This window comes from Bufo gargarizans, chromosome 2, assembly GCF_014858855.1.
Source record: "Bufo gargarizans isolate SCDJY-AF-19 chromosome 2, ASM1485885v1, whole genome shotgun sequence".
NCBI lineage: Eukaryota > Metazoa > Chordata > Amphibia > Anura > Bufonidae > Bufo > Bufo gargarizans.
In genome coordinates this window covers 725,953,029-725,976,600 of record NC_058081.1, presented here as the reverse complement: position 1 = coordinate 725,976,600, position 23,572 = coordinate 725,953,029, and the positions used below count along the sequence as shown (strand labels likewise).

The 23,572-nt window shown below is 48.6% G+C and overlaps 1 protein-coding gene across 1 annotated transcript in view; it reads right to left on the bottom strand.

The window, feature by feature from the left end:
• The window catches only part of GRIK5 (glutamate ionotropic receptor kainate type subunit 5), a 153,272-nt gene that overhangs the window by 90,427 nt on the left and 39,273 nt on the right, over nucleotides 1-23,572 (bottom strand). Inside the window, exons 3-4 of the mRNA XM_044278726.1 lie at nucleotides 17,737-17,834; nucleotides 5,840-6,005 (exon numbers count right to left, since the gene is read on the bottom strand). Of these exons, the coding sequence (XP_044134661.1) occupies nucleotides 5,840-6,005; nucleotides 17,737-17,834 (264 nt within the window). The remainder of the gene's footprint in view (nucleotides 1-5,839; nucleotides 6,006-17,736; nucleotides 17,835-23,572) is intronic.

Below are 23,572 nucleotides of genomic sequence, written 5' to 3'. Positions count from 1 at the left end.
TATTATCCCTGTACTGTGACATCACTGTGTTTATTATCTCTGTACTGTGACATCAGTGTGTTTATTATCTCTGTACTGTGACATCACTGTGTGTATTATCCCTGTACTGTGACATCACTGTGTGTATTATCTCTGTACTGTGACATCACTGTGTGTATTATCTCTGTACTGTGACATCACTGTGTGTATTATCCCTGTACTGTGACATCACTGTGTGTATTATCCCTGTACTGTGACATCACTGTGTGTATTATCCCTGTACTGTGACATCACCGTGTGTATTATCTCTGTACTGTGACATCACCGTGTGTATTATCCCTGTACTGTGACATCACTGTGTGTATTATCCCTGTACTGTGACATCACCGTGTGTATTATCCCTGTACTGTGACATCACTGTGTGTATTATCTCTGTACTGTGATGTCACCGTGTACATTATTCATGTAAATTAAGGACATTAACGCTTTCCATGCTCTCCTGGTCCTGCTGGACTGGGACCTCACTCCAGGTTTTCTGTGGGGCCCAGATGATCACGGTCTGACCACAGACGTTTATCGGACCCCGTATATTTCCCTTGGGCCTGACAGACGCTTTAGACCACGAGGCGTTAGTCCGGCATCTGTCTGCGTACTGTGCGCGTACACGGGGTTAGCAGCCGCTGCCGCGCTTTGTTCTTTACGGCTTTCGGATTTACTCAGTGTCCATAAAGAGGATGAACAAGCGCTTGCGCTGTCAGCTGAGATTATTCCGCTCGTGCTTTACATAAGTCACCGTTTCATCGCTTTGGAGGTTATGAGGGTAAGAGAATAAGACATGTTCAACGAATTTCACAGAATCCATTTCAGCTGCTGCGTCGTAAAAAAAACAAATACAATCACTAAGAAATGTGAAAAGCCGCGCGGAGGAGACGGGGAAAACTAATTACGCTTTTCCGCTTTTATTCGGGGCATTCAGGGACCACGTCCGTCTGTAGGACCGCTGTGTCCTCACTGCAGATATATCGTGTCCGCCATGTGCGAGGACCTGTCTGCTCCGAGCTGCGTATGTAGCGGCCATAATCTGGACATTATCTGGCAGGAGTAGTAGTCCACATACGGAGGGCAGGTGACTATTTTTGTTTTCCTATTGCCCCCTGTTCCCTCGCTGTCAGCGCTCAATGCTGTGGTGAACTACACAGTCCAGACGATGTATTCAGTGCAGCTCTGAGCGCTGACAGCAGGACTGTGTATAACTGCTGACAGATTCCCAGAGCGTTATACATAATAATAATATGAAATGAACAGGACCATGCAGTGCCCAATAATACCGTCATAGGGTCCAAATAATACAGCCAATAATACAGTACAATCCACAAATAGTGCCACCATTACAGGACCAAAAGGATACTACCATAAGGGCCCCAAATTATATCAACACGCAGCCACATAATATATATATAATACCGTAGTAAAAACGATGCGGCCATACTAGTAATACTCATAACAAGGCACTTATTACGTCTGAGATGGCCGGTAACAGACGTGCGGCACAGAGGGGAGGGAGGAGGGTCCCCGACCACTAGGGAGAGGGAGGAGTGGTGACCCCTAGCTCACGAGCACTGGCACCTGGCTCCCTTCACACCGGTGCTGCCCCCTCAATGTGCCTTTGGACCCCGGGGCTGAGGCGACGCGGCAGCATGTCGGGGCCCATGCACGGGGTAATACACATGGAGCACTGCTTCCTGGAAAGCTTCTGTGGAGTCCGGGAGATTTTCCAACTCTTCCAGACGTTCCAGGAGAGCTGACAATACAGTGTGCTGCACAGCGCCCTCATAACACACCGCCTGACAGCCAGGCTGACACAGCTGACAGCCCGCAGGTTCGGGGTCTCCCAACCAGGCTTCAGTAGCAGCAGTGGTGTTTGTCTCATGGGCCCTCCACCAGTGTTATCTAAAACATGTTCTCATCATCTTGTCTCTACAGCTCCTGTGCAGGACATGTGTCTCCATGGTAACAGACAACAAACCATGTGTAGTCAGATCCTGCCATCATATCCCCTTCTAACCTTCTAACCATCTTCTGCTTCTGACAACCCCACCAAATATACCACCCCAGCAGAGCCAGATACCACAGTGCAGCACAATATGCCGCCCCAGCAGAGCCAGATACCACAGTGCAGCACAATATACCGCCCCAGCAGAGCCAGATACCACAGTGCAGTACAATATACCACCCCAGCAGAACCAGATACCACAGTGCAGCACAATATACTGCCCCAGCAGAGCCAGATACCACAGTGCAGCACAATATACTGCCCCAGCAGAACCAGATACCACAGTGCAGCACAATATACCGCCCCAGCAGAACCAGATACCACAGTGCAGCACAATATACCGCCCCGGCAGAAGCAGATACCACAGTGCAGCAAAAATATACCGCCCCAGCAGTACCAGATACCACAGTGCAGCACAATATACTGCCCCAGCAGAAGCAGATACCACAGTGCAGCAAAATATACCGCCCCAGCAGTACCAGATACCACAGTGCAGCACAATATACTGCCCCAGCAGAACCAGATACCACAGTGCAGCACAATATACCGCCCCAGCAGAACCAGATACCACAGTGCAGCACAATATACCGCCCCAGCAGAGCCATATACCACAGTGCAGCACAATATACCGCCCCAGCAGAGCCAGATACCACAGTGCAGCACAATATGCCGCCCCAGCAGAACCAGATACCACAGTGCAGCACAATATACCGCCCCAGCAGAACCAGATACCACAGTGCAGCACAATATACTGCCCCAGCAGAGCCAGATACCACAGTGCAGCACAATATACTGCCCCAGCAGAACCAGATACCACAGTGCAGCACAATATACCGCCCCAGCAGAACCAGATACCACAGTGCAGCACAATATACCGCCCCGGCAGAAGCAGATACCACAGTGGAGCAAAAATATACCGCCCCAGCAGTACCAGATACCACAGTGCAGCACAATATACTGCCCCAGCAGAAGCAGATACCACAGTGCAGCAAAATATACCGCCCCAGCAGTACCAGATACCACAGTGCAGCACAATATACTGCCCCAGCAGAACCAGATACCACAGTGCAGCACAATATACCGCCCCAGCAGAACCAGATACCACAGTGCAGCACAATATACCGCCCCAGCAGAGCCATATACCACAGTGCAGCACAATATACCGCCCCAGCAGAGCCAGATACCACAGTGCAGCACAATATACCGCCCCAGCAGAACCAGATACCACAGTGCAGCACAATATACCGCCCCAGCAGAGCCAGATACCACAGTGCAGCACAATATACCGCCCCAGCAGTACCAGATACCACAGTGCAGCACAATATACTGCCCCAGCAGAACCAGATACCACAGTGCAGCACAATATACCACCCCAGCAGAGCCAGATACCACAGTGCAGCACAATATACTGCCCCAGCAGAACCAGATACCACAGTGCAGCACAATATACCGCCCCAGCAGAGCCAGATACCACAGTGCAGCACAATATACTGCCCCAGCAGAACCAGATACCACAGTGCAGCACAATATACTGCCCCAGCAGAACCAGATACCACAGTGCAGCACAATATACTGCCCCAGCAGAACCAGATACCACAGTGCAGCACAATATACCGCCCCAGAAGAACCAGACACCACAGTGCAGCACAATATACTGCCCCAGCAGAGCCAGATACCACAGTGCAGCACAATATACCGCCCCAGCAGAACCAGATACCACAGTGCAGCACAATATACCGCCCCAGCAGAACCAGATACCACAGTGCAGCACAATATACTGCCCCAGCAGAACCAGATACCACAGTGCAGCACAATATACTGCCCCAGCAGAACCAGATACCACAGTGCAGCACAATATACTGCCCCAGCAGAACCAAATACCTCAGTGCAGCACAATATACTGCCCCAGCAGAACCAGATACCACAGTGCAGCACAATATACTGCCCCAGCAGAACCAGATACCACAGTGCAGCACAATATACTGCCCCAGCAGAACCAAATACCTCAGTGCAGCACAATATACTGCCCCAGCAGAACCAGATACCACAGTGCAGCACAATATACTGCCCCCGGCAGAACCAGATACCACAGTGCAGCACAATATACCGCCCCGGCAGCACCAGATACCACAGTGCAGCACAATATACCGCCCCAGCTGAACCAGATACCACAGTGCAGCACAATATACTGCCCCAGCAGAACCAGATACCACAGTGCAGCACAATATACTGCCCCAGCAGAACCAGATACCACAGTGCAGCACAATATACCGCCCCAGCAGAACCAGATACCACAGTGCAGCACAATATACTGCCCCAGCAGAGCCAGATACCACAGTGCAGCACAGTATACTGCCCCAGCAGAACCAGATGCCACAGTGCAGCACAATATACTGCGACCACAATATTTAAGTATATCATCATCCTGAGGAGTTCAGTTGAGCACGTTGTGGTGTTTTCTGGGCATTGTTATGGGTACTAGTATTACTAGTATGGTTGCATAGTGTAGTGCTGACAGGCATTATTATGGTATATTGTACTATCTGGGCACTGTATGTCTGTCACAGGGTGTCACTTCGAGAGTCCTTCAGCAGACGGTCTAGATGGAGCTCAACTCTTTTATTTATAATCCAATATAACAGGAATATCTCAGGGAACGGCCTCAACACATCTCCCCAATCAGGAGATCATCAAACATGGTCCCAGGATCTGGCCTCAACCCAGATCCTGACCCTTCCAGTACACACAGTAACTATGACTACCACACCCAACTTCTTCACTTTGTATTCTCATCATTCCCCAGCCCTTAGACAGGTAGGGGGTGTGAACAACTACCAGAGCCCACCATACAGCATCTCATGAAGGGTCCATGATCAGAAGGTGATGAAGTCCACGTGCACATAACCGCCCCACCACCACCACCACATTCCGAGGAGATCTGTCTCCGGACAGTCTACAAAATGTGTATTCAGTGAAGCCCCCAGCAGCACCCCAACATCTCACACCTCCTCTGAATGTTTGTAGGAGACCACAGCAATGCAGGGTGACAATGGTGATGGGGGGTCAGACACACGGAGGGAATCCAGTATGGAGATAGAGTTACCATGACAGCACATTATGAGGAGACATAAGCTGGACATGAGGCCCCGTAACAATGACGGTATTATTTGGAAAGTTTATGGTGGTATTTGGGCACTGTACGGCAGCATTATTTTAGCAGTGTATAGTGGTATTATCTGACACTGTATGGCCACTGGCCAGGTGCATGAGTAGCCGACACTCCTGGCATTAATGAATGCTTAGACCATCAGATTGCTTTGTACCCGGCCAGTGGCCATGAGAAGGGCTCAGGCGGCCCCCATTGCATCGGCTCAGGAGGGAATGTTCCTGTGGAGTATGTGACCAGTCCACCCCTGGAAAAGAGATAACAAAAGAACATCTCCATGTACCTCCCGAATACCAGAACATTGCAAATGCCACCATCGGATGACTTTGCCTGGTGGAAGTCTGCTACATATGGATCTCCAGCTGTTGCGAAGCTGAAGACTCTCAGGGCATGCTGAGAGTTGTAGTTTTGCTAAATTGAAGCCACACATTTCAGACATCGGGGCTTCATCTTTCTGACAAACCAATGTGGCTGCCATTATTGCTCCTGCAAAAAGTTTTTGGAGAGGCCAAGGCTTGTACAGAGCTTCCATGCAGGAGGAACACTCCATCTTAGAGCCACATGACCATTTCTTCCTAGTTAAATTTACTGACCCCCTGAGCCCATCGGTACATAGGTGATGTATAGGGGTTCGTACTTACACTCGGCCTTGGCACAGATGAGGCTGGTGGAAGGGTTGTGAAAGGACTTCAGGATGTGTGACACGGCCAGGCTTATGTCTTCATTACTCGGGTAAAGGCTGACGGATGCAAAACGTAGGTATTGTAGCTTGGGGGCTTCTTCTGGTCCCACCTTAATATGAGGAATCTGCAGGAAGAAAAATACAACGTAAAACATCACAATCATACAGCAATACAACCAATACTGAGGATGGATCAACTGCGTCCAACATGAACACAACCTAGACGATCAGGTGCACTGCATGGCAGATGTGGGTCTTCATTACTGAGGAGACCAGTAGAGGTGGTAGGGTTCATGGAGAAGGTCTAGCAAACTGAGCAGATCCATCATTCGAAAATGGAGCACTGGGGGCTGACCATAGACATGTTAGGTCAGGAGTATTGACGATAGCTTGTCATAACATCGCTGACCATCTCAGTACAATGAGATCTCACCAAAAGACCAGCCCTTCGAGAAGAACAACCAGGATCTAGACAATATTGGTCAGGGGTGGACTGACTTGTGTCCTATGTATACATATAAGATGACCACCTCTATAGACAACTGCAATGTTAGACAGTGGGACACCCAGCAGCCATAAAGCACCCCCCCCCCCCGACAGAGCTCCACAGCTGGGCGTCTCCAATGCAGGTGCTGTGGTATAAGGCTCGCCATGCAGTTGATGTGCAAGATAACAAGAAGGCCACCATGACAAGCCCACCGAGAGTCCACAGCTACAGTGTTTCTTAAACGGGTTGCCCATTAAGACAACTTTCACAGGATAGGGGATAAGTATCTGACCAGTGAGGGTCCGACCGCTGGGGCCCCTGCTGATCACAGAAACAGGGGTCGGGGCACCCTGTTTGAATGCAGCCACAAACACATACTCCATTCAGCTTTATGGGACTCCTGGAGTACAAGTAGTTGGCCATCTCTGGCAGACCCATAGAGCTGCCTATGTGACCCTAGTGGTTGATCACTTGTCCTGTGGATGGGGGATAAGTTGTCTTCATTCGACATGCCCTTTAAAGGGGTTGCCTAGGATTAAAAAAACATTGCTACTTTTTCCCCAGACTAGCGCCACCCCTGCCCACAGGTTGTATGTGGTACTGCACCTTCCTTTAAGTGAACTGGACCAGGCTGGAATACCATACACAACCCGTGGGCAAAGGTGGCCTTGTGCTTGGAAGAAAGCAGCCATATTTTTCTAATCTTGGACAACCCCTTTAAGGAGGATTCAAACAGACAGCCATTTGTTTGCCGTGTGAGAGAAAACCCATGAGAACACAGAAACTTCATGCAGATATTGCTCTTGTTTGGATTCAAACCCAGCACCTTATTGCTGCAAGGAAACTGTGCTGCCCATGAAATATGGCCCATGATCATGCAAGTGAGGGTCATACGTGGTATGAGGTGGGGTCACTACATGTGGGTGTATCGTCTGGTGCTCATTTTTTGCTACTAAACTCTTTAATACCATTTTGCTGCAGTTTTTGCAGCTCGGTGCGTCGCCCGCCCCAGATCTGCCTGCTAAGTAATTATCTGGTGTGCCTGGAGAGGCGGCGGTGTCCTTTCTGCAGGGTAGGGGCGCCGTGGTTCTCCTCCGCCGCTGTACAGGAAGCAATAATTACTTTTTAATAATCCTATTTACTTAATTAAGGCTCCGCCGTGTATCGCTTTGTTCCATATGTGTGATGTCTCCATGAAATGGTAGTGTCTGATCCTCAGAACATCAGGTCCCTTCTCCTCAGTATGTCTTCCAGAAACATTAACCCAATGTAAGAAGGAGCAATCCACATCCAGAGGGGGGTTTTGCCCCTTAAAGGGACCCAGACTTCGAGTCCATTGATATTTTCAACTTACGGAACTAAAGACAGAGAGCCATGTGACAATGGTGATGGAAAAATAAAAGTGTTATGGTTTTTGAAAAGCAGAGAAATGAAAAAAGAAATGAGGAGGCGTTCGTAAAGGGTTAATCATCTATACGCTGCATTTATAATACCTATATCTGGACTATTATATTCTCTGGAAAACCGCAGGGGCCCCTTTACCGCCGCCCCGTTCATCCCATGTAGTCCCGTTCTGTGGGTGATTAGGACAATGTGCGTCTCCTCCATCGCTCAGTGACCATTTACCGCCCCCCCCTGTTCATCCACCATGTAGTCCCGTTCTGTGGTGATTAGGACACGTGTGTCTCCTCCATCACTCAGCATCCCTTTACCTTCACCTCGTTCATCCCCTGTGTAGTCCCGGTCTGTGGTGATTAGGACATGTGTGTCTCCTCCATCGTTCAGTGACCATTTACCGCCGCCCCCTGTTCATCCCCTGTGTAGTCCCGTTCTGTGGTGATTAGGACACGTGTGTCTCCTCCATCGCTCAGCATCCCTTTACCTCTGCCCCATTCATCCCCTGTGTAGTCCCGTTCTGTGGTGATTAGGACATGTGTGTCTCCTCCATCGTTCAGTGACCATTTACCGCCGCCCCCTGTTCATCCCCTGTGTAGTCCCGTTCTGTGGTGATTAGGACACGTGTGTCTCCTCCATCGCTCAGCATCCCTTTACCTCTGCCCCATTCATCCCCTGTGTAGTCCCGTTCTGTGGTGATTAGGACATGTGTGTCTCCTCCATCGTTCAGTGACCATTTACCGCCCCCCCTGTTCATCCCCTGTGTAGTCCCGGTCTGTGATGTTTAGGACATGTGTGTCTCCTCCATCGCTCAGTGTCCCCTTTACCTCCACCTTGTTCATTCCCTGTGTAGTCCCGTTCTGTGATGTTTAGGACATGTGTGTCTCCTCCATCGCTCAGTGCCCATTTATCGCCGCCCGGTTTGTAGCTGGGCAGCTAAGACCTGTCCTAGGTTGCTAACATAGCTTATATGTTTATACGGCTAGACCTGCCAATAGCCTTAATACAGTTCCTATGTTTGTGTATTAAAGACAAAAGCAGAATTATTTACAGTGACTCCATGTTTGGATGTCATATAACTGTTATATATTGTATTCACAGAAGCAGAAAAAGATAATGTGCCTTTAAGATTCATTATATAATGTAAGGTAAGCTCAATGTCACAGCAGAATCAACAGAAAACATAGAGTTAAACGGTTGTTGCTGGGCAGGAGTCTTAACAAATCACAGCCAGCCTCACACACAGCAGGAGTCTAGACCAATCACAGCCAGCCTCACACACAGCAGGAGTCTAGACCAATTACAGCCAGCCTCACAGACAGCAGGAGTCTAGACCAATCACAGCCAGCCTCACACACAGCAGGAGTCTAGACCAATTACAGCCAGCCTCACAGACAGCAGGAGTCTAGACCAATCACAGCCAGCCTCACACACAGCAGGAGTCTAGACCAATCACAGCCAGCCTCACACACAGCAGGAGTCTAGACCAATCACAGCCAGCCTCACAGACAGCTTTTGTGAGAAATTCCTTAGCAGGAGCTGCTAGAAAATTATTATTCACCAGAGAGAGAAGCTGAACAGACATTCACTCCACTAAGAGCTGTGCTTTATGGAAGCAAGAGGCCAAAATAGGGATTTAAAACAGTTCTTACTGTTAATATAGTGATTAGAACTGTATACTGAACCAGTTATATGTGTGTTTAGTTACAGTTCCATCAATTGCAAATACCATACAACTGCAAACTACAAAGTTCACAATCCAAATTCAAATTCCATATTGCAATCCAAATTGCATATACTAGATCATACTCAACCAATCTGCAAATAGTTACTGCTAACTGCATATTGCAAATTGTGCAAGTTTGTGTCATCGAATATCTGTCCAAGAGTTACCAACTGTAAGTCCAGCAAAAGTAATCAAGATCCTTGAATCCGACTTTGCAGACATAAGTTCTAAAGAAAAGAGTGTATCCCAGGAAGACATAAAGTTCGTACACACTCTAGAAGAAAGTATTCAGCAGAATCAACAAAGTAATTGTCACGAAACCAACCTCGCCACTGGGTGGTGGAGAAGCCTGGCTACCAGCCTCTTGCCCCAGGATTATGGGCCCTCTCATCAGCCAGGCTTCCTTTGTTCACAAAGGACATTTACTAACTTTTGAACCCCTGGTCTAATTCGTGCCATTTTGGGATATGTTAAATGTCTATGTGTACTGTAAAGGGTGGTACATTGTATATTTGAGTATTGATGTCTGTCCTATTGTCCCCACGTGTGTATTGGCGATTTCTCTTTGTCCTGAGAGATAATTGAATTACTCCTCGGTTGTCTCCAGGACAGAAGACACTGTGTATTCTCCTGCCTGTGATACAATTGCATCAACCCTTTGTGTGGGGTAATTGTATCACAGGCAGAGGGGAGGATTTTGTGTGGGAGTGTCTGAGTGTATTGCACGTGTTTATTGGTTGTTTTTACAAAACCCTGTGGGTGGTAACCTTGTTGGAAAATGTGTATAAGTCAATGCTGTGTCTTTAATAAAGAGTTCCTGTTTTACCCTTCATCATGTTGAGGCTACTTTCACACTAGCGTTTTTCTTTTCCGGCGCTGAGTTCCGTCCTAGGGGCTCAAATCCGGAAAAGAACTGATCAGTTTTATCCTAATGCATTCTGAATGGAGAGTCCGTCCCTCAGGATGCATCAGGATGTCTTCTGTTCAGTCTTTTTGACTGATCAGGCTTTTCAGAAAAACGTAGCATGCAGTATTTTTACCTCTGGCCAAAAATCCTGAACACTTTGACTGAACGCCGGATCAGGCTTTTTTCCCATTGACTTGCATTAACGCCGGATCCGGCGCCGTGTGTTCAGTCAAAACGGATCCGGCTTTTGCATGTTAAACCCGAAAAATTAAAAAAGTTAAAGTCCATAAATGGCGGATCCGTTTTTTCCAATGCATTTTTCCATTGTGATCGAAAGCCTGATCAGGATTCAAATGTAATCAGTTTTCACACGTTTTTCCGGATCCGGCGGGCAGTTCCGGTGTCGGAATTGAACGCCGGATTCAAACAACGCTAGTGTGAAAGTAGCCTGAGGCTGGTGTTTGGGTAACTGATCGACACTGGGGATTGCTATACGCTGAAGATTTGCTATACTCCCCGGGCTATACTATTAGCTCTTGTAAGAGCTGTTCCTGCTCTCTGGATTTAGGAGAGGTTAACCCACTGGAGCCTTGTCGTAGGTCCAGGGTGGGTAGCAGACGGTGAGACCTCAACCAAGCTTCGGCGGTTCGTGGGGTCTGCAGCGCTTATGGTGTCAAGTGGAGTGCTTGGAGTCCTCGGGAAGCACTAGGATACTCGGTCGGGTGCCAGGAGATCCGTTACAGTCATCTTGAAATGCCCTTACCTTTTAGAGAATGACCTCGTCTGCCAAATTACAGAAATCTTGCCCTAGCAAGATTGAAATGTTTGAAGAAAAGGATGGGAAGAGATCCCAAACTCAAGAATGATTATTTGAAATTCATGGAAGGTATCCTCGAAGAAGGACATGCAGAGAAAGTTAATAATCAGCCTAAAGAAGGAGAAGTGCGGTACATCCCACATCAAGGTGTCTACCACTCAAAGAAACCAGATAAGATTAGAGTGGTATTTGATTGCTCAGCAAAGTACGATGGTGTTGCATTGAACGATCATCTACTGAAAGGACCAGATCTTACAAACACTCTGCCTGGAGTACTCTGTAGATTCAGAAAGTTTCCCGTAGCGGTCATGTGTAATGTTTAAAAGATGTTCCACCAGTTTCATGTGAAGAATGAAGATGGAGGCTTCCTGAGGTTTCTATGGTGGGAGGACGGAGATACAGATTCAGAGCCAGCAGAATACAGAATTAAAGTACACTTGTTTGGAGCAGCATCTTCTCCAGGTTGCGCCAATTATGGTATGAAGTACCTGGCCAATCAGGATGAAAAGGATTGCCCATCAGCAGCACATTTTCTAAAGAAAAACTTTTATGTAGATGATGGTCTTATAAGTCTACAGAATCTCCAATCAAACTACTGAAAGAAAGCCAAGAGTTATGTGCAAGAGGAAACCTGGTCGTTCACAAATTCATCTCAAACAGAGAGGTACAGGAATCCATCAGTGACTCTGAACGTGCATCAACAATAAAGAATGTAGATCTCAATTATGATAATTCTCTAGTTCAGAACGTACTTGCATTGGGATGGAATGTAGAGAATGAAAAGTTTTTTTTTTTAAGTATCTATTGAAGAGAAAGTTGCAACTAGATGCACCATTCTTTCCGCAGTGGCTTCTATATATGATCCATTGGGATTCTTGGCCCCAGTAATCCTCAGAGCAAGAGAAATACTACAAGAATTATGCAGACAGAAGTTAGGATTGGACGAGCCGATACCTGAAAATTTGAGGCCAAAGTGGGAGAGTTGGAGAGACTCAAAACTTGACAAAAAAATCTCACTACTCCACTAAAGTTGGAACGTCCTATAGAGAAGTTAGTTGTTCTACTTGAGAGTGATAAAAGACCCTGATGGAAAATTCCTGAAATTCATGTTCAAATCTGTGTCTCCTCCATCTCTCAGTGACCATTTACCGTCGCCCTGTTCATCCTCCATGTAGTCCCGGTCTGTGATATTTAGGACATGTGTGACTCCTCCATTGCTCAGCATCCCTTTACCGCCGCCCTATTCATCCCCTGTGTAGTCCCGGTCTGTGATGTTTAGGACACGTGTGTCTCCTCCATCGCTCAGTGATTATTTACCTCCGCCCCATTCAACCCTCGTGTGGTCCCGGTCTTTGATATTTAGGACATGTGTGTCTCCTCCATAGCTCAGTGACCATTTACCGCCCCCCGGTTCATCCTCCATGTAGTCCCGGTCTGTAATGTTTAGGACATGTATGTCGTCTCCATTGCGCAACGACCATTTATCGCTGCCCCAATCATCCCTCGTGTAGCCCCGGTCTGTGATGTTTAGGACATGTGTGTCTCCTCCATCTCTCAGTGACCATTTACCGTCGCCCTGTTCATCCTCCATGTAGTCCCGGTCTGTGATGTTTAGGACATGTGTGTCTCCTCCAATGCTTAGCGCTCATTTACCGCCGCACCGTTCATCCCCCATGTAGTCCCGGTCTGTGATGTTTAGGACATGTGTGTCTCCTCCATTGCTCAGCGCCCATTTACCGACGTCCCGTTCATCCCCCGTGTGGTCCCAGTCTGTGATGTTTAGTACATGTGTGTCTCAACTCTCCTCCATCACTCGGCGCCCATTTATCGCTGCCCCAATCATCCCTCGTGTAGTCCCGGTCTGTGATGTTTAGGACATGTGTGTCTCCTCCATTGCTCAGCGCCCATTTACCGACGTCCCGTTCATCCCTCGTGTGGTCCCAGTCTGTGATGTAGTGTTTTAGTACATGTGTGTCTCAACTCTCCTCCATCACTCGGCGCCCATTTATCGCTGCCCCAATCATCCCTCGTGTAGCCCCGGTCTGTGATGTTTAGGACATGTGTGTCTCCTCCATCTCTCAGTGACCATTTACCGTCGCCCTGTTCATCCTCCATGTAGTCCCCGGTCTGTGATGTTTAGGACATGTGTGTCTCCTCCAATGCTTAGCGCTCATTTACCGCCGCACCGTTCATCCCCCATGTAGTCCCGGTCTGTGATGTTTAGGACATGTGTGTCTCCTCCATTGCTCAGCGCCCATTTACCGACGTCCCGTTCATCCCCCGTGTGGTCCCAGTCTGTGATGTTTAGTACATGTGTGTCTCAACTCTCCTCCATCACTCGGCGCCCATTTATCGCTGCCCCAATCATCCCCCGTGTATTCCCGGTCTGTGATGTGTAGGACATGTGTATCTCCTCCATCGCTCAGCGACCATTTACTGCAGCCCGGTTCATCCCCGTGTGGTCCCAGTCCGTATTTCTGCCACCCCATTCATCCAACGTGTGGTCTGTGATGTTTAGGACATGTGTGTCTCCTCCAACACTCAGCGCCCATTTACCTCTGCCCCATTCATCCCCTGTGTAGTCCCGGTCTGTGATGTTTAGGACATGTGTGTCTCCTCCATTGCTCAGCGCCCATTTACCTCTGCCCCATTCATCCCCTGTGTAGTCCCAATCTTTGATGTTTAGGACATGTGTGTCTCCTCCATCGCTCAGTGCCCATTTATCGCCGTCCCAATCATCCCCCGTGTAGTTCCGGTCTGTGATGTTTAGGACATATGTGTCTCCTCTATTGCTCAGCAATTACCACCGCTCCGTTCATCCCCCATGTGGTCGCGGTCTATGATCTTTAGGATATGTATGTCTCTTCCATCGCTCGTCACCTGCCCTCATTCTGCCATTCCTTTCATCAGAACATGGAATATTTTGTGCTTCTGAAGCTGCCGACCAAAGCATAAGATCTACATAAAGACAAAGCGCTGTGATAGAGGGCCAGGTGCAGGAACATGTACATTGCTGTCTGTGAAGTCGCCTCGTTATCTTCTTCCATTGACTACCACAAGGAACTGAAGCCGATGATCACGTTCCTAGGAAGGTAGACTTGGGAACAGCGGGGATATCCTTTACAGTACTAGATGTCTACCTGTAAATTAGGACTGCTGTATTCCAGCGCCCCTCTTGTCTGTGGCTGTGTCTGGTACTGCACCTGATCACCTTTGATATATATGGGGTTATCTCATACAACCCCTTGAAGATCAAAACCATGAACACAGACTCATTTACAAAACAATCTATCACCGCGAGAAGGAGTTGTAGGGATGGAGGTTTCTCTGTGTGACCGTAATGATGGCAAATCTGATTACAAGATTAGAGGAAAGGGAAAGATTATTAGGGAAAGGAGGTTCTAGGACTGCTTGGATACATGATGAGATACAGCCTCTAGTCCAGGCATCCTCAAACTGCGGCCCTCCAGCTGTTGTAAAACTATAACCCCCACAATGTCCTGCTGTAGGCTGATACCTGTAGGCTGTTCGGGCATGCTGCGATTTGTAGTTTTGCAACAGTTGGAGGGCCTCAGTTTGAGGATGCCTGCTCTAGTCTTTACACAAGATGAGATACGGCCTCTAGCCTGGATACATAATGAGATACAGTTTCTAGTCTTTACACAAGATGAGATACGGCCTCTAGCCTGGATACATAATGAGATACAGTTTCTAGTCTTTACACAAGATGAGATACGGCCTCTAGCTTGGATACATGATGAGTTACAGCCTCTAGCCTGAATACATAATGAGATACGGCCTCCAGCCTGAATACAAGATGGGATATGGCCTCTAGCCTAGATACAAAGTGAGAAAAGGCCTCTAGCCTGGATACAAGATGAGATACAGCCTCTAGCCTGGATACAAGATGAGATACGGCCTCTAGCCTGGATACAAGATGAGATACGGCCTCTAGCCTGGATACAAGATAAGATACGGCCTCTAGCCTGGATACAAGATGAGATACCTCTAGCCTGGATACAAGATGAGATACAGCCTCTAGCCTGGATACAAGATGAGATACGGCCTCTAGCCTGGATACAAGATGAGATACGGCCTCCAGCCTGGATACAATATGAGATACGGCCTCTAGCCTGGATACAAGATGAGATACAGCCTCTAGCCTGGATACAAGATGAGATACGGCCTCTAGCCTGGATACAAGATTAGATACAACCTCCAACCTGGATACAAGATGAGATACAGTCTCTATCCTGGATAGAAGATAAGATACGGCCTCTAGCCTGGATACAAGATGAGATACAGCCTCTAGCCTGGATGCAAGATTAGATACGGCCTCCAGCCTGGATACAAGATGAGATACGGCCTGTAGCCTGGATACAAGATGAGATACAGCCTCTAGCCTGGATACAAGATGAGATACGGCCTCTAGCCTGGATACAAGATGAGATACAGCCTCTAGCCTGGATACAAGATGAGATACAGCCTCTAGCCTGGATACAAGATTAGATACGGCCTCCAGCCTGGATACAAGATGAGATACAGTCTCTAGCCTGGATAGAAGATGAGATACGGCCTCTAGCCTGGATACAATATCAGATATGGCCTCTAGCCTGGATACAAGATGAGATACGGCCTCTAGCCTGGATACAAGATGAGATACAGCCTCTAGACTGGATACAAGATAAGATACAGCCTCTAGCCTCGATACAAGATGAGATACGGCCTCTAGCCTGGATACAAGATGAGATACAGCCTCTAGCCTGGATACAAGATTAGATACGGCCTCTAGCCTGGATACAAGATTAGATACGGCCTCTAGCCTGGATACAAGATTAGATACGGCCTCCAGCCTGGATACAAAGATGAGATACAGGTCTCTAACCTGGATAGAAGATGAGATACGGCCTCTAGCCTGGATACAATATGCAGATACAGCCTCTAGCCTGGATACAAGATGAGATACAGGCCTCTAGCCTGGATACAAGATGAGATACAGCCTCTAGCCTGGATACAAGATGAGATACAGCCTCTAGCCTGGATACAAGATGAGATACGGCCTCTAGCCTGGATACAAGATGAGATACAGGCCTCTAGCCTGGATACAAGATGAGATACAGGCCTCTAGCCTGGATACAAGATTAAATACAGCCTCCAGCCTGGATACAAGATTAGATACGGCCTCTAGCCTGGATACAATATGAGATACAGCCTCTAGCCTGGATACAAGATGAGATACAGCCTCCAGCCTGGATACAAGATGAGATACAGCCTCTTGCCTAGATACAAGATGAGATACAGCTCTAGCCTGGATACAAGATGAGATACAGCCTCTATGCCTGGATACAAGATGAGATACGGCCTCTAGCCTGGATACAAGATTAGATACAGGCCTCCAGCCTGGATACAAGATGAGATACAGTCTCTAGCCTGGATAGAAGATGAGATACGGCCTCTAGCCTGGATACAATATCAGATACGGCCTTTAGCCTGGATACAAGATGAGATACAGCCTCTAGCCTGGATACAAGATGAGATACAGCCTCTAGCCTGGATACAAGATGAGATACAGCCTCTAGCCTGGATGCAAGATTAGATACGGCCTCCAGCCTGGATACAAGATGAGATACGGCCTCTAGCCTGGATACAAGATGAGATACGGCCTCTAGCCTGGATACAAGATGAGATACGGCCTCTAGCCTGGAGGATAACAACATAGAGATCACAGACTGGTATAGGCCCATTATGTACACACCATAGACTGGTATAGGCCCATAAAATACAGACTATAGACTGGTATAGGTCCATTATATACAGACCATAGACTGGTATAGGCCCATAACATACAGACCATAGACTGGTATAGGCCCATTATATACATACTATAGACTGGTATAGGCCCATTATATACAGACCATAGACTGTTATAGACCCATTATATACAGACTATAGACTGGTATAGGCCCATTATATACAGACTATAGACTGGTATAGGCCCATTATATACATACTATAGACTGGTATAGGCCCATTATATACAGACCATAGACTGGTATAGGCCCATTATATACAGACCATAGACTGGTATAGGCCCATTATATACAGACCATAGACTGGTATAGGCCCATTATATACAGACCATAGACTGGTATAGGCCCATTATATACAGACTATAGACTGGTATAGGCCCATTATATACAGACCATAGACTGGTATAGGCCCATTATATACAGACCTATAGACTGGTATAGGCCCATTATATACAGACATAGACTGGTATAGGCCCATTATATACAGACTATAGATTGGTATATGTCTATAATATACAGACCATAGACTGGTATAGGCCCATTATATACAGACCATAGACTTTCTCTGCTGGAGAGACAATGGCAGAGGCGGCGAGGAGGAGGACGGACAGGAGCGATTTATCTGCACCGCGCAGACCCTGCAGCTGCTGAAGAACCTCTTTTACATGGTGGGTGAGGACTGTTATACACATACATGCTGGATCGGGTGCTTACCTCCTTCTCTCCACAGATATGGCTGACGGTAGATGCCGATGCCGGGCTGGTGGAGGGTCCCAGCACAGAGACCACGCCTTTGGGTAAAATCTGACACACTGCAGGAAGAACAGACAAAACAGGGGTCATTAGGTTCAGACTGCTGCCCGCCATCGGTACATACATATATCCAGTGCGGGGCGCTCTGCCCGCTCAATATATCCCCCCATTAATCTCCCAGGAGTGTACAATATGGCGCAGCGCCCTCTGATTACATCCGGGTCACGTTCGATAATTGTGTGTCCTGCGTTCTGTCCTCGGCTTACCCCCCCCTCCCCCCAAGGTTTTCCTCAGAACAAGTCACCAACCCCTGGTTTCTTGTAATTAAATTGTCCTAATTGGTAAAGCGCTAATCGCCACCTCCCAAGTCCAGTCCCAGCCTCAGGCCGCACTCTGCTTCTCCACCGCTAGGCCTCCGATACGGATTGTGTCAGGATCTGACGGTTTTGCACAAAAGTTCAGTACGTCTTTTCTTTTTTTTTTGCCTTCAATGTCTGCGTTCTTTCTGTCCAGATTGTATCTGCACGTGAAGCATAACCCCCAGCATCTCCGAGCGACCGTCAGCGAAAAGTGCAAAGCATTCGGAAGCTTTCCGTTTTTCACGCCCCTTTAACTTTTATGGAGCCAGAGCTGTGTGTGCAACGTATTTTATACTGTGTGCACCGTGTTGTATATTGTGTGCACCGTGTTGTATACTGTGTGCACCGTGTTGTATACTGTGTGCACCGTGTTGTATACTGTGTGCACCGTGTTGTATACTGTGTGCACCGTGTTGTATATTGTGTGCCCCGTGTTGTATACTGTGTGCACCGTGTTGTATACTGTGTGCACCGTGTTGTATACTGTGTGCACCGTGTTGTATATTGTGTGCACCGTGTTGTATACTGTGTGCACCGTGTTGTATACTGTGTGCACCGTGTTGTATACTGTGTGCAACGTATTTTATACTGTGTGCACCGTGTTGTATACTGTGTGCACCGTGTTGTATATTGTGTGCACCGTGTTGTATACTGTGTGCACCGTGTTGTATATTGTGTGCACCGTGTTGTATATTGTGTGCACCGCGTTGTATATTGTGTGCACCGTGTTGTATATTGTGTGCACCGTGTTGTATACTGTGTGCACCGTGTTGTATACTGTGTGCACCGTGTTGTATACTGTGTGCACCGTGTTGTATATTGTGTGCACCGTGTTGTATACTGTGTGCACCGTGTTGTATACTGTGTGCACCGTGTTGTATATTGTGTGCCCCGTGTTGTATACTGTGTGCACCGCGTTGTATACTGTGTGCACCGCGTTGTATACTGTGTGCACCGCGTTGTATACTGTGTGCCCCGCGTTGTATATTGTGTGCACCGCGTTGTATATTGTGTGCACCGTGTTGTATATTGTGTGCACCGACCGTGTTGTATATTGTGTGCACCGTGTTGTATACTGTGTGCACCGTGTTGTATACTGTGTGCACCGTGTTGTATACTGTGTGCACCGTGTTGTATACTGTGTGCACCGTGTTGTATATTGTGTGCCCCGTGTTGTATACTGTGTGCACCGTGTTGTATACTGTGTGCACCGTGTTGTATATTGTGTGCCCCGCGTTGTATATTGTGTGCACCGTGTTGTATATTGTGTGCACCGTGTTGTATATTGTGTACACCGTGTTGTATATTGTGTGCACCGTGTTGTATATTGTGTGCACCGCGTTGTATACTGTGTGCACCGTGTTGTATACTGTGTGCACCGTGTTGTATATTGTGTGCACCGTGTTGTATACTGTGTGCACCGTGTTGTATATTGTGTGCACCGCGTTGTATATTGTGTGCACCGCGTTGTATACTGTGTGCACCGCGTTGTATACTGTGTGCACCGCGTTGTATACTGTGTGCACCGTGTTGTATACTGTGTGCACCGTGTTGTATACTGTGTGCACCGTGTTGTATATTGTGTGCACCGTGTTGTATACTGTGTGCACCGTGTTGTATATTGTGTGCACCGCGTTGTATATTGTGTGCAGTATTTTTTGCGGGTTGGATGTGGACCCATTCACCTCAATGGAGCCGCAAAAGATGCAGACAGGACTCCAAGTTCTGTCCGCCTCTGCACGTCCGTAAGATTCTAGAACATGTACTATTCTTGTCTGCATTGCGGAGAAGGATAGGCTGTTCTATTAGGGGCATCTGTGTTTTGTGGATCTCCATGTAACAGCTAATGGCCGTGTGTAAGAGCCCTAAGTGCGGGTCATCCCTCCTTATCGGTTTTCTGGCCTCCCTAGGAGGAAATAAACATAGAGGGAAGTAAGAGACAGGACGTCACAGCAGTACAGTGCGGGCAGATTCCATAGAAGGGAGACGCCCCCTGCTTCTTAGTGAAATGCATCTAGCTGTGCTGCTGAAGCAGAGAATAATATGGCTGAAAGAGACATAAGGGAAGCCCAAAAAGAGACAGCGCGCTCCTCCACAGCTGGGATTGTACAATGGAGCTCAGCCATTATACTAAGGGAACGTTCACACAGAGGACGCGCTGCAGATGTTTCAATGTGTTACCTTACGACATCTGATCCTCACCCTGCGTCAGCAATCCAGACACACGTAAAAGAGCCTGAGATTCTAAATCCATCGTCTACGGCGTGTACCGTGGGTATATATATTTTTTTGCGGCCCCATTAAAATAAATAGGTCTGCAGCTAATCCGCAAAAAACATGAAGAAAAAAATACAGCTTGTGCATGAGGCCCAAACCTGACTAAAACTCAGGCCACACCCACTTTTCTTGTCACGCCCGTTATTAGCAATTGTTAGGCACATCATGATTTCGGATGGAGAAAGCCTTGGGAATGCCGTGGATTTCCCTGTGACTTAGTCTACCATTAAAAACAACGGGAGGCGTTCTCTGCACGGACGCCAGGATTCCCAGTGTGGACTTCGCAGACAATATCGCCATAGACGATCAGAAAACCGTAAAACGGGAGTCACAGATCAACAAAATACCCCTAGTCGAAGGCCAGGGCCCCTGGCCGTGGTAGAGTAGCTTGTTGGTACCTTGCTCCCCACCCTGGGCTGTGGCCCCGTCCCCGGCTGTGGCCCCGCCTCCCCCCCGACCTAGAACACATGCCTAGAACACGTTTCCTGACCTCACGGCCGCTGACACGCACTGACTCCCAGGCCTTCCAAAACCTGATGAACCGGTCACAAGTCGGCCGGATCCATCATGGTGACCCTGGCCTCTGTACGGAACGCCTCCCATGCTGGAAATGGCGCCAGAACCCAGGTCGCAGCCACTTCTATGGGACCCTGCACACTGAAGAGATCCTCATGTGGACGACCGGAGACGGTTCAGTACATCATGGCGTCAGCTGCTGGTAAATCGCGGAGGCAGAACTGTAGAAAACAAGTGGCAGGAAAATCCACCCTGTGTGGCCGCAGCCTTAGGGCCCGTTCACATGGCAGATTTTGATGCTGCCGCAGTCCTCGCTGCGGTTGTTCACTCTGAATGCCCGCCCGGACACCGTACCAAGGCAGGACGTGTTTCCTCTTGGTGCCGCCCCGAGAAGAATTTTGCTGCGGAGTTCCTCAGGTTTTTTTGGCCTCCAGTTTTCTCGGTGGGAGGCTGTGCAGCTTTCTGGAGCACGTCCGTTCGTCGCGTGGTTACTGCGCGTACACGTCAGGGGCGGGAGGCCTCTCGTGGTGGAGCTCTATTCAATGGATGCATCCAAGATGAAAAACCACAGCACAGAACACTGAACAGACCCGTGGCCGACGAGTGGAGGGACGCGGACAGTGTCTGGAGCAGGACTGCGCTGTGACGTCTGCCGCACCGGAAATCCACAGGAACCTTCTGCATTTCTTACCAAAACAAGTCCCATGTGGGCGCCGCTCCTTAAAGGGGTTTTCGAAAGGAAGAGCCACAAAGGGTTAACAATAAGCCATACTCCCACTCAACACACCGGAAGGAACGGCGTGGGCATGGCTCATTTTTAACCCTTCATGACTCTTGTTATTTTTCAGGACAACCCCTTGAAGACCAGGTCTGGAAAAAATGCCGGTGTCCGGGTCTGACGTCACAGCTAATAATGAGCGGCTCTTGCATCACCATGGAAACCACTGGCGGCTCTCCACAAGGGACTCACAACAAATCTCCACCTTGTCTCCTCAGACCACGAGCCGCTGCCGATCACGTGCACCGCCAGCTGATGGAGGCGCATGCGCAGTTGATGACGTCGCTGATAACCAACGCTGTGAGTGGAGATGGTCCTGGGTCCAGAGGCCTCCAGATATCTGCTGTGACCCACCCTCCAGTCATACACATCCCTCCATATACTGGTCCCGTTCCCTCCATAATACTCCTCCTGGGCCCCTCCATATACTGGTCCCATGCCCCTCTATAATACTCCTCCTGGGCCCCTCCATATACTGGTCCTAGGCCTCTCCATGATACTGGCTCAGGGCCCCCTCCATAATACTGGTTTCGAGCCTGCTCCATAATACTGGTTCTGGGCCCCATCCATATACTGGTGCTAGACCCCCTCCATAATACTGGTTCTGGGCCCCATCCATATACTGGTCCCGTGCCCCTCCATAATACTCCTCATGGGCCCCTCCATATACTGGTCCCATGCCCCTCCATAATACTCCTCCTGGCCCCCTCCATATACTGGTCATAGGCCTCTCCATAATATTGGTTCTGGGCCCCCTCCATATACTGGTCCTAGGCCTCTCCATAATATTGGTTCTGGGCACCCTCCACATACTGGTACTAGGCGCCTCCATAATACTGGTTCTGGGCCCCCTCTTCAGTACTGGCTCAGGGCCCCCTCCATAATACTGGTTCAGGACCCCTCTTCAGTACTAGTTCCGGGCCCTCTCTTCAGTAGTGGTTACGGGCCCCTCCATAGTCTTTAGGCCATGTCAGTGCACTCAGTCTGGCGGTATGTGTATGGGGGCCACAGGGGGCAGGCCCTATGATTCCTATGGCCAGGGTCTGCAGCTTAGTTTGGCCCCAGATGCCCTTGTCCTGGTGTTACCGACATTCCTTGGGCCCCCGAGGAGGGACAGGCCCAGGGCCCAATGAATCTTCACCACTACAAGAGACTGGAAGGAAGGGGAAGCATCGGCCTCTGCCAGGAGCAGCGCAATGTGGTGGAATGATCAAACACTAGACGAGGCGCTAAATTTGTATTCTCGCCATGTACGCCACGGGCATAAGAACAGAATAATGTGCATTTATCAGGGATGTGTAAAAGAGCTCATTATGTAAGCGTGTCGGCCATATCACACGCACTGACACGTTACATGTTATGACAGCTCTGTGAACATGTTACATCAGAGACATCCTAAAGCGAAGCTTCATCCATGCAAGAAGCTGACACATACGAGGGTCAGATGTTCCAGCTCACATCTCAGTGGCTTCTTGTGTCCTTCCGTCACCTTAATTCTGTCACCAAGGTAGAAGGAATCTTCTAGAGATGGAGGTGTGAAATGCGTCAGTCAGTGACGTAATCAGCGTAATCTAGTCACCGTGGCCTAACGAATGGTGGAGTGCGACGGAGAGAGTCTGTCACCCTCATCACAGCTGCTTCCTGGTGTCTAATTTTACCTCAGCTTCTTCTCTAGAGCCCTCCACACCAGTACCTTTCAATCTCATTCCAAAGCCGTGTTGAGTGGCGGCCTCTCTCTCTTCTCGCTGAACCAGTTGTCTCCTGTCTATTCTCCATGTAGATAGATCGGTCACTGAGTCCTACTGGATAGAGCTCATCTTTCAGTGTCACGCAAGGCTTTTCCTTTTCCATGAGGTCATTCACGTAA